The sequence below is a fragment of the Osmia bicornis genome, chromosome 8, assembly GCF_907164935.1.
Source record: "Osmia bicornis bicornis chromosome 8, iOsmBic2.1, whole genome shotgun sequence".
NCBI classification, from domain to species: Eukaryota; Metazoa; Arthropoda; class Insecta; order Hymenoptera; family Megachilidae; genus Osmia; species Osmia bicornis.
In genome coordinates this window covers 5,842,371-5,860,623 of record NC_060223.1, presented here as the reverse complement: position 1 = coordinate 5,860,623, position 18,253 = coordinate 5,842,371, and the positions used below count along the sequence as shown (strand labels likewise).

The 18,253-nt window shown below is 33.4% G+C and overlaps 1 protein-coding gene across 7 annotated transcripts in view; it reads right to left on the bottom strand.

Annotated features, from left to right (window-relative positions):
* The window catches only part of LOC114875155 (limbic system-associated membrane protein-like), a 206,690-nt gene that overhangs the window by 89,075 nt on the left and 99,362 nt on the right, over positions 1-18,253 (bottom strand). For all 7 annotated transcript variants that reach the window (XR_006829618.1, XR_006829617.1, XM_046286722.1 and 4 more), the window contains one exon: positions 12,854-13,879. Coding sequence is in view for 5 of the 7 variants with exons in the window: in XM_046286722.1 (XP_046142678.1) it covers positions 12,854-12,923 (70 nt within the window). In the remaining 2 variants the exon portion in view is untranslated. The remainder of the gene's footprint in view (positions 1-12,853; positions 13,880-18,253) is intronic.

Sequence of the window (18,253 nt, the reverse complement as noted above, 5' to 3'; positions counted from 1 at the left end):
GAATTTACTTCATTTTTCTTCTTTTATTTTTAGATGCTCGTAGTTATTGAACGAATGTACACAAAAACAACTGACAAGAAATGATTGATATTTTTACAGCTTTCAGTTATGATAAATATAACAAGAAACTCTTTGATTAATACTTTGAACAGCGAAGTCTGGGGAAAATTGGGACTCTCTCCATGGTCCGCCATTCGACAGTTGACTAACAAGCTTTAAAAACACTCCTATAAAATCATTTAGAAGCTTGGAGTTCGATAGAAGTGACCATATAAACGTTTTATCAATATTTATACAAATTGGCTGATTTATCGTTGACTTATACTACTGAAAAATACTAATAGTGAGGTATAATCCACTATTTCTCTCATCCATTGTCTGTTTCAACCATTTTGCATTATGTAATTGAGTTTATTGAATCTTAAGTTTTAATTTGATGTGTCATAAGTACCATTTTTAGATACTTTTCTGTCATCAAATTATGTTAGAATCTCTAAACTTACAAATTTGCAATTTAATGTGACAGATCCTATGTTTGCAAATAAATTGTTAAGAACTTAGGTTTGCTAACATACTAATAGTATTGCTATTTCTATTATTATTGTTCACATGATTTGTACAATCTATGGAATAACTATTTCAAGGCTATACTTTATGAAAAGTAACAAAACTTCAAATATGAAAGAATATCTTTTGGGTAACTCATTTCGTCGATTGAAACCACGCGAGGAATATCGAAAGAGAATTGTCTAAACTACGACTGTATCCAACAGGATGTATTATCGATCTGAAAAGCGGTGAAAACGTAGTTTCATCTGCGGTATCCGTGATATGCGGTTCGCGGTGTACATACAGACGACAGGAAGGAGAAAAGGAATTTATACGTTACCCAGATGTATTGTTCCTTATGGATTTATGTACTGTGATTCTTCATCGTACTTGCCCGGCTGGAAGTTCTACGAAAATTTCGACTCTTTAAAGACGACAGAGTGGTACGCTACAGGGTGAAATATATATTCTTGTTTCTTTAGAGCTTCATATTTCATTCTAAATAAACAAAAAGCTAGCAATCTAAACAGTTATCTATTAACCCTTGATCAGCGAAGCCTGGGTCATTCGTATAATTTTTAAATAAAACAGTTTCATATATTCGAATAATAATTTTTAAAGATACAGTGTAAAATTTAGAAAATGAAAATGATATGAAATAGAAAATTAAATTAAAATTGGGGTTCTCTCAATGGTCCGCTAAATTAATTTAGTTTATAAATTAGGCATAATTAAAAATTTTGATTAGTAGCATATAAAAGGATTTCAAATTAATACATTTTCTAAGAAACAAGATTGTAAAAATATTTTCATTTAAAATATTAATTATTCATATGATGAATAATTAATTCTTTTTTGGAGAAAATAATTTTCTTTAATTAATTGCAAAATTTATACTGATCAAACAATGAATCTTATAAAGCAGGAAGTATATTAGCCTAACTCTTCTCGACTTTCCACGAATTTTTCAGCAAAAAAAAAATATAAAAATAAAACTCTTTCTTTGCAATTACGTTCTTTACTATCCTCCACCAAATATTCCTTCAGCACTCTTAAATCCTAAGGAAACCCACTTTCTGCAGCGTTATATCGACATGAAAAACTAGGTCGGAGAATCCGCGAATGTTTTATGAATCGTAGTTATTTTTCAATTGCGATATAAAATACCGTCAAGCATCGCCATTCGAGCTGACGTACTACCATTTCGAGTGTCCAATGGACAGTGTGACCGTTTCGGTTAAAGAATATCCCAGTGGTATTTTGTCAAGAAAACTCTGATACAATATAAAGTACCAAAAGTTATTTTCCTCGTCGAAGAACTGCAATTTTAATATTTCATTTCCGGCTATCAAAAATTATTTTCTTTCAAAAAGGAACATTTTCTTTAATTCTTAAATGAAAATTCTAGGAAGGTACGAAAGTTGTATCATAATTTCTGCTTTTTGGGTAATACCTCACACCGCGAACAGAATTACAATTAATGGCAAGTAACTATTGATGGCAAAACAAGTTTGGTAACAGCCATAGAACTTTATGAAACACATTGTCAACAGTCGTAGAAACGGAAGTGTCATTACATAAGTTTGAAATTCCCTGCAATTTTCTCGGGTCAAGTGGGTAGAAGTCATTCAGAGAACAACTCGTATTCCAAACACGTAATTCTAGTTTAACCTAGGTGAAAAAGGCAATGGTCCTTTCTAATTAAGGTAAAAACAGAGGTTGTCTCGTTCCCCTATGTATCTACTACACTATTATATTCTATCATCAAAAAATCAGAAGATGTTGCCAATTTTTGCATAAATTTTATCAAATTGAAATCACACTGCAGATTCTACTGAAATTTATTTATACCACTGATATATTAGTATTATTGATGCATGCAAATCTCATCATTAATATTAAATAATTCGAAAGACCGGTTGAAAATGTTTATCACAGAGCAAAGGCATTGAATAAATTTAAATGAATACGAATATTATTAAGACCACTGTTTATTTAATGTAAGTGATTACCACTTAGAATTGAATATTAAGTATTCAACGTTAAGAAAAGCTTTCAAGAAATTCATTGTTCCTTTTTCTTTTTCCTAAAGAAATTCATTTATTGTTAACAACCAGATCTAAATTCCAAGAATTAATTTTCTACTTTGAATAAAACAGGAGTGGTTTTCTCCAAAAAAAAAGGAAGTCTTTTCTTATTCCCTTTTCATTTATCCTTATCAAACGCAGATAAAAAGCGTTTCTTTTCCGTGCAATTAGTGGTACAAAAAGACTTTTATTACCAGTTATTTCTGGAAATGGAACAGTATTTTTGCATGAAATAATGGTCATATCTGCGTTGAAAAAAGTTAATAGCTTTCATGGAAATTGTTTGAAGATCTAAAATTCGAGAATGTTTAAAATTCGTACAAAGCTCGTTCCACCAGAACGGTCGGCAATAAATTAATAATCTTAATACGTGCCTTGAAAACCATTTAACCAATTCTCTAGGGACATTGCTCTTTTGAATGATCATGTAATTCCTCTTCTGCAGCGAAAAGTGATTTAACTGCCCGACCGTTATCCTAGTTGTCTGCAGATATAAATTTGCCGGACACATTCCCGACAACCATCGAAGGAATTGCTTCCTGTTTCCTACGCTCTTCGGGGTTATGTAGAACGAAGACATCGATTGAAATTGAGAATGGCCGAACGCGGTTCTCCTCTAGCCTACTATTATTAATTAATCTGTGTCGTGTCAAAAGACTTAATCATTTTTCTACCTTACATTTTGAAGAAAACAGTTTCCCATCCCTTGAAACAAGGGAATTATAATTTCATTATAATTTGAATAATTAGCAATTAGTCACTTCTAAAGTCATGTTAATAATAATATTAATTAATAATAACCTATATACGGGTGACACTTGAATTATCAAAGGAAGCCATTATCTATATTATTAGAAATTCGGTTACTTATCTAATTAGAAATATTTTTATTAGGTATTTGAAATAACGGAAACAACAAAATATTCGGAAAATGATAAATAAAATTTTTAAAAAATATAAATATTATCTAATGAAATTTTCAATACCGTTTGCCTGGCAGTCAACGTGTTAAAGCGAGATTCTTCTGTACTAGAATTCTCAGAATGAGAATACAGTTCACGATAGATTCTCTCTTCATTACAAACGGTTAAAACGTTTTTACTCTGTTTTAGAGTAAGACATTCTTAGGGGCGTGCTGGCTCTTGCAAACAGACAAATGGAATTCCATTGTCTTTCTTTTGTAGGTAGCTACTTCATTCTTAACGTTCTAGCTCCTCTTTTCTCCTTACCGGAAAATCAATGTAAAAAATCCACGGATTTCGTGCGCTTTTATGGTTAAATAAAAAATTAAACTAAAAGCTTTCGAGTATTTCATAATAATACACGTGATAATTGAATGCTCCGCTGGAAAATTTTATATTTCAAGAGGCTTCTGAATTTTCTTACCAACTCTGCCTCGATGGTCTATGAATTGAAATAAGAAATATACTTAATATTGTGTTATTTCAATTTCCGATGGAACGATGGAAGCAAATATTAAGAGGCACAATTATAACGAGTATTCCTAATTAAATGTTCGAAAGCTTTTCATTTAATCAATTTTTTATTTTAACACAGAGGCGCGGAAAATCGGGGAAACATTTTCCAGTGGACACTTATTTTGCAGCAATTAACGTTTAAATAATTATTTTGCAATTTGACATCAATGCAAAATAAAAATAACGAAGTTATTATAATTTCAAATTGATTCAAAATAAAAATAAGAAAGTTATAAAACAAAGTATAAAAAATTTCGATTTTAAATAATTTTATATAAACATGAAAAAGCATGATCCAATGAACTATAATCATTTCGATTATTGAATAAATAAAAAGAGCAAACCAGAAGAAACAATGGTATTGTTACAATATGTCCCTAAACCTACACATTTCTGTCTGACCTACTAAATATTTTTCTCTATCATGCGTCTGTTTGTGCACGCCGTATGGTGCGTGCATTTCCGTCATTTTGGTTGTTAAAAAACAGAAAAACGAAGTTTTTTCTATAAACCCTTTTCTGTTCCGTCCAATTTGATGGAGATTTGTTTTGTTCCTTTGATAGTGAATGCTTTGAAGTTTTCTACAATTTTTCATCACAAAATTTCAATTATACCTCTCTATACTGTTAAAAATGTTATACAAAAAAAATCATCCGTCAAAAAAAGCAGCAACCTTTTTCTGAACGTGTGTTTCAAAGCAATCAATCACATTGTATACGTCAGTGTGTTTCCAAAATCATATTTCTAAAAAGTTGACAATTTGTTTTTTCAGTTAAATGGTTCATTTTATTAATTGCTAATCATTATATTTGAAGAACCTTCATCCTCGTATGCAACATCCACGAAGGATAATTTGATCCTTACAGTTCGAAATATAATCCAATTTTCTAAAACTATCATTCATTATATTTTCTATGCATTAAAATTATTTCTCAGTGTAAAAAATATAATTACTGTTTGAATAATTTTAATTTAATTCAGTTGCAAATTTCGAAAATTAAATCAAACGTAATTAAATTATAAATGATAACAAACATAAGTCTTCTCTCTAGTAATTAATTAAAATTGATGGAAACCGTTTCGAAGCAAATAATTTCCAAGTCTTAATTGTAGTCTAGACATCAAATAGAATTATGTTAAACAGTCGGCATTGTAAATAGGGCTTAACACGATCCAAGAGGCGCGCTATTAGTGTCCTTTCTGGCTACCGAACGCAAAAGTGTTCTATCGCGGTTTAATGAAAGGTTCAGTTTCGCTCTTGTTCGCTGATGCCCGAAGGGTACGATAATTTTACAGGTCATTTGCATAATGCCGCCGACCAGTCACGTGAATCACTTTGATAACCCCAATAGCAATAGTTTACACTCTATCCGTTCGTCTGTTTCGCTGTAGTTGCACCTCTTTCTACGGTTCTCCCCCCTTCTATTTACTGCTCTAAGCGCTTCCGGTCAAGTGACCCTACTTTTCGATGCTCCAGAGCACGTTAATTTAATAAACTGCCAACTGACCAGCCTCGACTTCCAACGACCCATCAAAGTATGAAATTTATAGTACACAATCTTTATTTTATTTGTGTAATTAAAATATTAAATGATAGTAACTTAAGAAATTAAGATTTGGATCTTAAAATTTAAAACTTGAAACCTACATGTAATTCAAAAGTCAAAACTTGGAATTTAAGATCCATAAAGCTTAGAAAATTTAAATTGGATAAATAAATAATAAATATTGAAAATTTGTAGCCTTTGGATTACACACCCTTTTTTGGGTCACTCTATATAGAGGGAGAAAAGAAAATATGGAATGTGATACTTTAGGTAACCCGAAAACTGATTTTGAATAACTGTTGTAACTCATGTCGTGGTAGGTATTGATATTACTACTGCGCCGGTCGGCGTGGCGCGGATATAGTAGACTTGTACTACTTGCGTACAGTCTGAACCTCACAAAATGATCTTAATTAACTCTCTTATTTATAAAGATATAGAAAAACTTTCTAAGCAAAATTTGTATGATATTTAAGGAATTATAATATAAAAATAATAATTTTCGATATTTAATTAAAATAAGAAAGAAATGGCTTAACCCTAGAACGGCGGACCATGGAGAGAGCCTTCCTCTAAAAATTATTCTTCCAACATATGAAACTCTTTCAATTAAAAATTATAGATTTAACTTTAAGCTTATATATCTGTACATACATTTTCTAAATTTGGGTCTCCATTGACCCAAACTCCGCCGTTCAAGGGCTAATAAGAACTTGTTGCAATAATGGAATAGAAATAAAGTTGCCACTGTATACGCACCTACACACACGCCGGATTTAATAACGTACCAATGGTACTGGGTTTAATTTTGACATTCTCCAATAGAGTTGAAACGAGGTATGCTCTAAATCCACAATATTCGTCCCTGTAGTTACCCGAACGTGGCATAATAACATCAGCTGGTACAACTTCAATAGAATGCCACAACGTCCTTGCGGTACGCCCCCGCCTCTAAACGACGAACTTGAGTTTGGCAAATTGGGTTCTCGACTTACAATCAACCGCATTCCGCAAACGTGTAACACGTCCGCTTGTGTGCGCAATTCTGGGACAGAGGTTCCTTCGTAATAGCCGGATATCGCTATTGGAACGACAGACGCTTCGGGATCGTTTCGACTATACTTTTTCATCCGGAATAACCGGCGCGAACGTTGCAACCAATGGAGACTTAACAACGGGGTGAAGATTCCCGGTGAACCATCCCCCAAAATGAGCTACCAATGCACTACCCAGATTGCGATTAAATATTCATAGTACAACCGGACGAATTCGTGAAAGAATTTCATAAATAAATGAAGCCAGAATATTTTATATTTAATCTCTGTTTTCAATCTTCACCCTACTCAATCATTCCTAAATTTCCTGCTTCACTCGCAGAATCGCGAGCAAATGAAAGAGATCAAAGAATTGTACCGTAAAATTCCAAAGAAAGTCGTGGTCAACAAGAAACAGAAAAGATTGATTCCACGGAGTAAAAGGGGTGCCCGATGAGATTACTCACCGGTAAATGAGGCTGTCGCTTAAAAATGCAATTTTCCGGGACGCTTCTAAGAAAGTTCCGGGCTCGGATGTAATTTCCAGACACCTCGCCCGTTGATCCGACCATGGATAGCCAGAACGAATATAAACGTGGAAAGAGGGAAAATTTCTTCGGCTAATTCGAACGATGTTTATTCTCCCTAAAGCTAACAGCTGTACGCGCAAGCAGAATAACGTGTTAATTAGAGAACGCGAATAATTGAGTTTCAAGTTCTTCCTCTTTTTTTTTCTGTCCACGATTTCCTGCTATCGCGATATTACACAGTACAATCACGTTGTTACCGGATTCAAGCAAGCTTCATCAATGGCGAAACGAATCGAGCGTTCGCTGTTTTCGTGTTGCTGTTTAATCTCATTACAACAGTCCGATGCGCCAAACGTTTTTATTAACGGGAATTCTGCACGATCGAACGAGACATTGTTAAATGTTTCTCTTTCTGCTCGAATGGACTCTCGTATATGCAATAATTGTCTATTATTCGGTGATTCCCGTGCATCGAGCAAAATGATTTCTGTTATGAATGGAAAATCAAATAAACAGCGAATGAATGATGAATAACGCGAAATGAGATGATATTTTCCATTATTCGTAATCAGCTTTTCGTTTATAAGGAGGCTGGATAAGTATCGTTGACTTAAACTGATGCCATTAACTCTTGCCATTCAAGGGACTTTGAAATATTAAAAGTCTAATAGGATTTCATGACTTAAAAGTACTACAAAGTAGCATTCATGATGCACAAAATGAAAGCTTAAAACTTAATAAAAATGACTACATAAACGTTTCATTAATATTCTTAACCAAAAATGGCTGATTCTTCGGCCAACTTGGAGTTTACAATTATTTCAGTAGTATTGATCAACAAAGAATCAGACAATTCATGACATAAAAGTATTGCAAACTAGCACCTATGATGCATCAAATTAAAGTTCAAAGCTTAATGAAAATGACTGTGTAAATGTTTAATTAATATTCTTAACACAAAATGGCTGAATCTTCGTCCATCTTGCAGCTTACAATTATATTACGTTTCAGTAGTATAAGTCAATAAAATATCAAACCGTACATAAACTACACTATAGCATCCATACAATTTGTAAAATCTGCCTCTAGCAAAGTGTAAAGCTTCAAATGAATTGTTTAATTCATTATTAACTCCAATAAAGTCATTTAACAATATTGATAGAATCGATGAAATGTAATACATTGGACTAATATGAAACCAAGTCCCTCACTATTTTACATTTTCTTTAAGAATTTTTAATAAAACATTTGTTAACTCTGGTGTAATATTTAATTTCAATATCTATTCATGAAATATGTTAGAACCACTCAGTGTGATAGTCTTTATAATTATGAATAACAAACGTTTCATTGTATCCTTAATTGCTTCAATTTAATACATCTTTCGATACACACTCATAGTGACCGGTACACAAATACACTTTTAATTATCCATTTATCAAATATTTCCAAGTATATTCGTACCACGTAGCTAGTACAGTGAACGGTTTCGACTTATGATGTAGAAACAATTCAATTAACTCACTGTGCTCTGTTTATGTTTATCGAAGCTCTCTCAATTGCTCGAAAATCAAGCAATTATCAATAATTGCATGCAGTTGTGCAATTACTGGAGTACGAATAAACCGAGTACAAAAAAGACACAGTAAAAATTCCGTGAAATCAGCAATCACGAATGTATTTAATGTTTGCATTTCTATTTATAGATTTATTTATTCTGAACGTTTGATATGCCTGTCTGTCCTTCTGTTGATATTTATTAGCGCATATAGAGCATCAATATTTTTATAACAAATAATATTGCAATGTAATTATAAGAAAAGAAGAGAAATAAGCGAAATCTGCGAAGGGTGAAAATATTTTATAGACCCATATATTTGCATTAACATTTGTAATCCAGTGATGACACTATTTACAAGCTTTACATGCGATATTCATCTCGGGAGATGAATTGGGGGAAGAATTCGCTTATTTATCTCGTACAACATAATATCTGGATTAACCTAAACGCATTGGTAGCTGCAAGTCAGTTTAACCTGGCTATCCTATCATCGATTTCTTGCAGTGAGAAATTCACAGAAGAAAATGAAAAATGGATTGCAGCAAGTAATCAGACCGGAATTTACTAATCTCCGTCCAGAGATGAATAGCAATTTTAAAGCCGAGTACGAGAAGATTAACGGCCATTGTAACTAATTCGGTAAAAAGGATTGAATCAGTTGAAACCGGACTAAACCTCGTTGAACGGTCACACTTTTTCTCCTATCTTTTTTCGTACCAGAAAAAATTTACCATCTAACTTTCGAGGAAATAAAAAAGGCACCATTTTCATTTCTGGGTGAATAAAAAAAATTATAGACGCGTCATTGATCTGTGAAAATGAATAATTTCATGGAAATCCTATAAAATTAATTGATATATTTTAATTAGAAGTGATTATTTTGTCTAATGATGATCCAAGCAATGATAATTTAAATTATACAAATTGCTAAATTATCAACATAGAAATTTTTTAATTAAATATAAATTAATTTGAAATGAACTATAACAAAATAAACAGGACAATATCGATACAAAATATAATGCCTGTTATCTAATCAAAAAGATAATGTTACATTGACTGATAATTTGTCAGCACACCGACATGGATTCAAATTATCGATAAGATCGCTCGATTGACTATTGTTTCAACAACTCTTTATTGGTAGTTAAATCAGGCAGCTGTGATAAGAGTAAAAAACTAAAAAGATAACCATGCCTGGATTACCATCGATGGATGCTTTAAACCGTTACTGCTCGGGAAAACACAATTTTATGGCACTTTATCTTCAATATATGGTATCAAATGTTATTGCTTTATAAATAACATACAAGCTCGTCTAGATTCTACTATTACCGATGTTTTTTAAAGAAATATAATGATTCGATTGCAGATTTCTATGCAAATATCCATTTTAACATATATTGAAAAGTTTTGTCTTGTGATTTTTGTATAATTTCTACCCCTGAAATATTTTGATTTCATAGATGCATAAATATCCACAATCTATAAATTAAAATTGATTGAAATCATCTTGACTGTACAACACAAGTCATATTTTTGTGCAAAATGAACCTCACCTAAGTTTCAATGAATTTCACAAATATTTCTCGAATCATAATTTCACATTTCTTATCGCAAGCATTGGTGCCTGACCCATTTCAAACGAATGAATGAAATTGACAGAAATAATGATTCTTCGAATGACAAGTAACAGAAGATATCTATTTCCCCTCGCATCGAAATTATCGGCAGCTTTCTTCTGGTTGAAGGTTTTCAAGGATCGCGACTGCGTTATTCATGAAACCATTCATCGTATGGAAATCAAGGAGAACGCGATAGCGGTTAAAGTTATTCAAGAATGCCCAGTTGAAATAGCTCTCCGTCTTTTCGTAATTGCAAAAGCACTCGAAGCTTCTTATCTCAGCCCGGCTGCTGTTTCACCGACCTTTTCCTTTGCGATGTTCCGAATTCCTCGGATAACTGCGAATTCCGTATCCTAGCTAAAAAAAAACCGTCGCGTGTGAACTATTCGATTAAAGAAATTCTTCGGAAACACGAAAGCTCACGAGTAAGACGTTCCGGCAGCTTGTCGAGATCGATAGAATTACCCTACGTGTATAAACTTTAACTACCTGCGCCAGAAATTATGATTAGCTACGTTGCGTAGCTTGAAACAAGCCATACGTTACACGCTAACTTAATCATATTTGCCTGGCGAATGTAAAATATACAAGCGAAAACTTAACTTTCACGTGTTTAAATAATTTCTTTCTTGAGGAGAGCAATTTTCGAGCAATTCTCTTGCAGTATATCAACTAACTATCGATAGTTACCATCTGAAATATTTTTAAATCAAAGGAACTAGAGTGAAAATTATATGGTGCTAACAATTTTCTTCTGGGCAGAGTTGCCTTGATTTTTTAAAACTAATCTTTGATTATTTAGATGGAACTATATATTTTTCTTTAAAGATTTTACATATTAAAATATTAGAAAATAATTTACGATATAATTTATATAAAAAGTTAAAATATTTAAATACGAGTCAGATCTAGAAAATTAAAAATGCGTAAAATTTTCTCAATAAAATAATATTCAAGTGAAATTATTAAATAAAAATATATAGTTCCATTAAAAAAAAATTAATTATAGTTTCGTATTCAGTGCCTAAGGACTAAGTGGAGTAACACGAAATAACGCGGACCGCCGGTACACTGCAAGTAGTACAACCGTAGGATTAGGCGTACGTAACATTCTTTCTTTGTCCAGTGATAGAAGGTATAATCGGATTACGATGAATTCATGCTTTTAACGGCTTAAACGAAATGTGGAATTGGTTAATTTCCTACTAACGTGACGACGAAATTTTCATGGTTTATTAAAATTTCACAACTTATCCTTTTGGTACTGTAAACGTACATCCATTACTATACGTACAAATGTTGAAATGAATGTTTAATGACACGTTCATTGGTAAAAGGAAATCAATTCTGAGAGCAGGAAATTTCTGCAGTAGATTTGAAAGTTAATTTTAAATACCTTTAATAATGTGCATTATAATGTGTCATTAAATATGACAATTTCAACAGTGGTCATCAACGTGTTAATTGTATCTTTTACTTCGATAAATAACATTCAAATTTATTGAAATTAATTTTAAATTCATTTGTATAAACTCTGTATCTGAATATAAGGAACGTAATTTGCAAGAGCGACTGGAATCATGTAATTTTCTATGCAGTATTCCTTTGCGTATTTTTTCATAAATCAATCGAGTGTTGTTGAAATTTGTTCCCCCCCTTTCTCTGCAATTTTTGGCCGCGGTAGATGTCGGAATGAAAAATTGCATTCCATGCACTGGGTAATATTGCAGTAAAAATCGTATAACAAGAATATATTACATGTACTACTGAATGTCACAGAAAAAGGTCATAAGTTCATATTATAAAACTTTAATATTCAAATTGTATTAATTCTCTACTTCTCAAAAATTTAAAAATCCTTTTTACTTCAGCGTGAGGATGGTTCTTGTTATTTAAATGTTTTAACACTTTTACTGAAACCAGGCATATACTTTCCACGATGAAAAATATTAATTATTCATGATAATAAATGGATAGATAAAAGCTATAAAATTATTTTTACTTTTGTCAAAATCAAATGCATTTATAATTAAAACTTTATCATGAATTTATAGAAATAATGAAAGCATTGCAACTCTATTACATTTCATACGAAAAAATTTATATGAATTAATTAAAACAGTAACATAACTACTAATTAACGCTAAAAGCTATACCATCCTCGTCTGAATCTCTGTATTATCTCTCTAATTATTATATTTGTTCAATTATTAATGATATTATAATATGCATTCCCCGGCTGGAAATTACAATATTAAAATATAAACCAATTCAAAAGATCGAACGTATGCTTTCGATCACGTTACTAATTTGCTAATTATCAGAGTAAAGAAGAAAGGGTTAATTCTTTTCCAAACGAGTGAACAAGATTTTTCTTTTCACCTGAGAATCTGTGCAGGCAACATTCGTATCGATGGAGGAATAAAATGAATAGAAACTCACCGATTTGATGCGAAAGGAAGGTGATTAATGGTAGCGCCACGTACAGCCATCTTCTACGACGGTCCTTCATGATGTCACTCTTCCTTTCCTTCTGTTCTCTACGTTTATCCTTCTTCTTTTAAGAAGAGCTTCGACGAACGTAAACACACCTCCGATCTCCTTGATCAATTACTCACAGAGATCGTCGTAGACTGTTGAAATCACGATCCGGATTCACCCACATCACTGTCACTCTGTTACCCTTTCTCTTCGTTTAGCTTATTTGCGTTCCGTATGCAAATCACTGTCCAGAATCATAACTGATCGCGATATCACTTATTCGAATCGGGGTCAATGCTCGAACGGTTTAGCACTTGATTTATCACTCATCGCGCGAACGATAAACGTCACGGATCACTGTCGTCTCTTTAAATATCCTTACAGGATCAACGTTAACGGGCAACGACGTCGACGTCGGGACGCCAGCGTCGGGAAAGGGATACCTTACAGTTGTCAGTCGATAAGGATTCTACGAACCGGCCCGAAGCTTTTCGATCACTGGCTGACTACGGAGGCGAGGATCCAACGCGACCGGAAGAATTGTATTATTCATCAGACACACAGGTTTGACCCGGGATAGGATTTACGATCCCGCACTATCGATTCGCCGAATTCATTTGTAACGTTTCAACGGAACCGAGCATTGTTTAGTTTATTTAATGTTTGAATATTTTAGAGAATTAGATCGACCACTTTTCGTACAGAAAATCACCTGTTTCCTTTTTTTTTTTACTGTAGTACTCCTTCAGAGTTCGATTCGACCATCAGTTTTTTTGAAACACTTCACAATTTGGATTTCGAATCATAAAAATCACAGAATTTTTTTTAGTCTGATATCACACTTCAGTTTGCGATGTCCAATTTATCGCGCGAAGGTCACAGGCTCAGAGGATTAGTAATTAAGCGAACGTTAATTAGCTATTAATTTGGTTGCTGAGTTTCTGGAATCCATTGGTTCTGATGATCCTGGTTGAGCTTTTTTCTGTCCTGAAACAAAAATGAAATAAATTTGTTAGACATTTAATCGATCCACGGGAATATCTTTATTTTAATTTACGGCAATATTTTGATTTCAATATTTTTTCGTATTCGTGGAGTAAAAAGATAAACCCTCGTACTTTGCACCAAACGTGAGATTGATTTACCAGGGCATTTCGATATCGTATCGAAAATATCCAATAACTGGTCCATCGCTCAAACTTCACGCCCATCGATTCTCTTACCCCGATCGCTGGTACAGTTTTACTCTGAATTTGTTTGCTGAGTTACTGGTTACATATCCATGTATACTAGCAAACTTCCCTTTTCTATATTTGAATAATACCTTGCACCTTTATTTTTATTAATTAACCATTGCGTAATTAATCATCGGTTTGCACAATTAACCATCGAGCAGCGGAATCGAAACGAAATTAAATTAAAATTGGAGCTCTCTCCATGGTCCGCCGTTCGAAAATTAAAAATTGCTTAAATACATTATTCCATTTTATTAACCGAATTTCTTTCAATGAATTTATTATTATTTTCCTGTTTATTTTCAAGAATTTACATTTGAATAATTTTCCAAAAAATTGCTTCAACTAAAATTTTAGTGCCGTTTAAAATTGATCGATACAACTATAGCGTCAAGTGACCATACTCTGGTGGAATAATCGAACCGGAAGTGTACCATTTCGGACAATTCCTAGCCAACAAGGTGAATTTCATGAATTTATAGTCGGGGAACGTTGAAGGTAGAGCAGCCAGTGGTGATTGATACAGGTCGGCAGAGCTCTTAAACGAATCTCGACAGTTAGAGAACGGCGGTACAAATCCCAAGGTAGTTAAGGCGTCTTAAGCGTCTTGTATGCATTCGTCCGATTCTACAGGAACGAGATGTAATTGGCTCCTTCTATCCTCGTCCTCCATACGATCCGAAGTTTGAAGTTCCGTTGGTATAGCACCGTCGTCTACCAGGTGCACCGGCTAGTCCGACGGATTAAAGTAGCCCAGAGTCACGCGTATAGCTGTACAATTTAAGATTGACCTACGGAGACGATTACAGTATGTCCCAGAGGACGAGTATGACCGGGATTCAGACAACTGGGCCACCGGTTCTAGCAATACTCAACAGACCACAGGGAGAAGAAATTGCAACCCACTACCTGCGCTATATACATCCCTGAACCATTTGCGGAAACATTTTACCTTGGGAAAAGGAACTGTGGCGAATTCTACACTCGTGCTGCTTAGAAATTTGATTAAAGTTACGTGTTGCTTTTTAGGAAAGTGGAATGCTCTCTATCTGTACATTCACCATCTTATCGATTATCTATTGGTTATTGGTGTTATTCGCAATTTCAAGTACTAATAAGGACATTATTAATTAGGTAAGTGAAAAAATTTTTAGAATTTCTCAAAATGTAAATATCTTTTACTTAGATCATTCAATATATCAAGTACTAAATTTTTAATTAGGTAAGTGAAAATATTTTTAGATAAATATAGTCAATTAGAATTTTTCAAAGTGTAATAATTTTTACTTACATCATTAAATATATCAAGTACTAATAAGGACATTTTTAATTAGGTACGTAACAAAATATTTGGATAAATATAGTCAATTAGAATTTTTCAAGAGTTAATAACTTTTCACTTTGAACATCATTCCATATATCAATCAACTCACAAGAGTAAATCAAATTGCATTTGTAATACAATTACGACCAACGTTCGTGTAAAGGATTGTCCAAACTTACAGACAATTGCCCACGGACAGTCGGCAAACAGTCTGCATACATTGTCCATGGACGATCTACAGACAACAGAAGACAAAATACAAATCTGCAAGCAGTCCATAGACAAGTATTGGCCCGTCTTTGTTCTCTGTTGGAATGGAAAACAAGAGATAATGTCTGTTTACAAAGTGTCTTATTCATCCAAGCAGAGATTACTCTTTCCTTTCTACGATACGTTTGGTCTAACCTTCAGTAAGAAATTTTCAAAATTCTCAAATTGTAAATTGATTTCTAGACTTAAGTCATTTGCGTACTGAAATATTGATTCTTATCTCTACTTGAAAATTTTAACAATTATATTAATTACACTCTGAAAAATGGTAATTTCATGGCGCGTTATTCACTGTAGTCGAAAATAATATTTACACAATGTCGACATCGCGAAAGCCATGGGAGAAGAAGAGAAGGAACCTCTTAATCACCGTTAGAATTTCTCTGGAAATGGAGGGTCGGAGCGAATAGGAAGTCTATTCGAGAGGAAACTGCTGGAGCCTCGATCACCGAGAAAATGGTCTTTCGTCGACGCACTAATTCGACGGTTACATGGCAGCTTCCTGCCAACTAAGCAATCGTATCTACGAGCTAGAGGTACCTGGCTACGAGTACATCGGGTCTCTTGGTTTACACAACACGAAGATGGACACAAAGCTGGATCCTCGGTCCCCGGATGCAACAGTTTGGAGACGAAACAAGTGCACTTCCGTTGTTTTAAAAAAATGAAACGAGACGAGACATTAGAAACGTTTGACAGCAAGAATTGCTAAAAATACACAGAGACAAATATTTTTCTGAAAAAGGAATGGTTTCGATGTCTCAAATGTGAAAATAAAATGAAAAGATATTTTTGAAATGTTAGGAAAAAGTAGAAAATGGTGACCAAAGAAGAATTGCAGAAAATATTGATATATGTAGGGGAAGAGGAACCAACACGAGATAACGTAACTTTGTTCACTTTGTCGTCACACCGTATTAAATTCACGTACCGCGAAAACAATATCTTTCACTTAGCACTTAATCGAACAAACGATACGCTGCACAAACCCGTCAGAGGCACACACAGAGCGTTGGTAAGCGATGCGAAAAGATGTAGAATAGCCTCATTCACTCTCACCATGAAAAGTACGTCACCCGTTGCACTCTGCATCACACGATCCCATCTAATCTGACAAGCTCAAAAAGGGAACGGCGTTATAGAAGATTGGTCTGTCGGCCCGTGTAACTGCTTCATTTTCCAGCGAATTTCTAAGAGATTTCCTCAGGAAATTTCGCCCTTCGCTAACTCCTCTACACCGTTGAGGATTCACGCACGAATAACACCCGTCTGATCATTATTAATTTCTCTTCGTTTTCAAAGATTTCAAAGCTTGGAAAAATCACACCGATCATCTTAAATTTTTCTCTTTTAATTCTATTCTTTCAAGAAACTTAATCAATTGGTGAAATTTTTGGAAAATAATTTTCAATTATTAATTACTGTCATCGATAGTAAATATTATTAGATTTACAAATTAATTTTGTGTTAGAAAATGAAATTACAACTGGGGTTTCTCCATGGTCCGCCATTCGAAAATTAATTCTATGTCGTTTTTAATTATAGAGTTACTTTTAAAAAGTTATGATAATTCCAATTATTGTACGAAATTGTAAATATAAATTAAATATTTAAAAAAAACAAAGAGTGTCTTCTAATAGAATAACTATCACCGAATGGTACCCATCTTTAAATACAAAATAATTAAATTAATATACATAATTACTCTTTAAAAGAGTCAAACACGCGAATAATTTCTGCTTTAAAAGTCAGTTATTTTAATGAATATGTTTGTTCTCATATTAATTTGTACATCATTATCCCCTGTTCTTTTTCCACGCATATTCCATCATCATTTCTTGTTCCATGATACACAGCTAGTCATCAAAGCCCTGTAACCGTTGGTAATAATAGCATGATTGTGTCATTATGTTCAGCGCCATGCTACATAATTAGCTTCCCAACGTTTCAACGTATTACAATCTTCCATTTTACGCTTAATACACTCGCTCAAAATTTCCTGCAATTTTAATATTTCGAACCAGACAGGTTCGATTATTGTTTCATCGAAAGGATTCAATTTTATAGATCGATGTTACGCGCTCGTTAAAATTACGCCTCAGACAACGCGATGAAAGTTAATAGCGTTTAAGGTAAACGAGTTTCGTAGCGTAACTACTGAGGTATCGTGAAAAACATACGCAAATTGTTTTTGTTTAAAGTTGACGAAGTTACGCAACTACCTTAGTAATTGTTCAATTAAGTTCGACGAACAAGGGAAACCCTTAAACTGATTCGGTAGTTTTACTTTAACCACCTCGTTTGTTCGCGTTTCGCAGACCATTCAATTGCAATTAATAGAATAAGAATGTAATTAGATGGTACATTAGATGTTATAAAATTAGCCATTTTATGTTTCAGATGAAATTAAGCATTTTGCAAAATAACCCTTTTCATATTTAAGTTTCCAAGTCGCAGTCTTATAATATTTCCTTTCATTTCCTTATTTTTATTAATTCCATTGAATACCATCTGTCTGATATAATGCTGGTA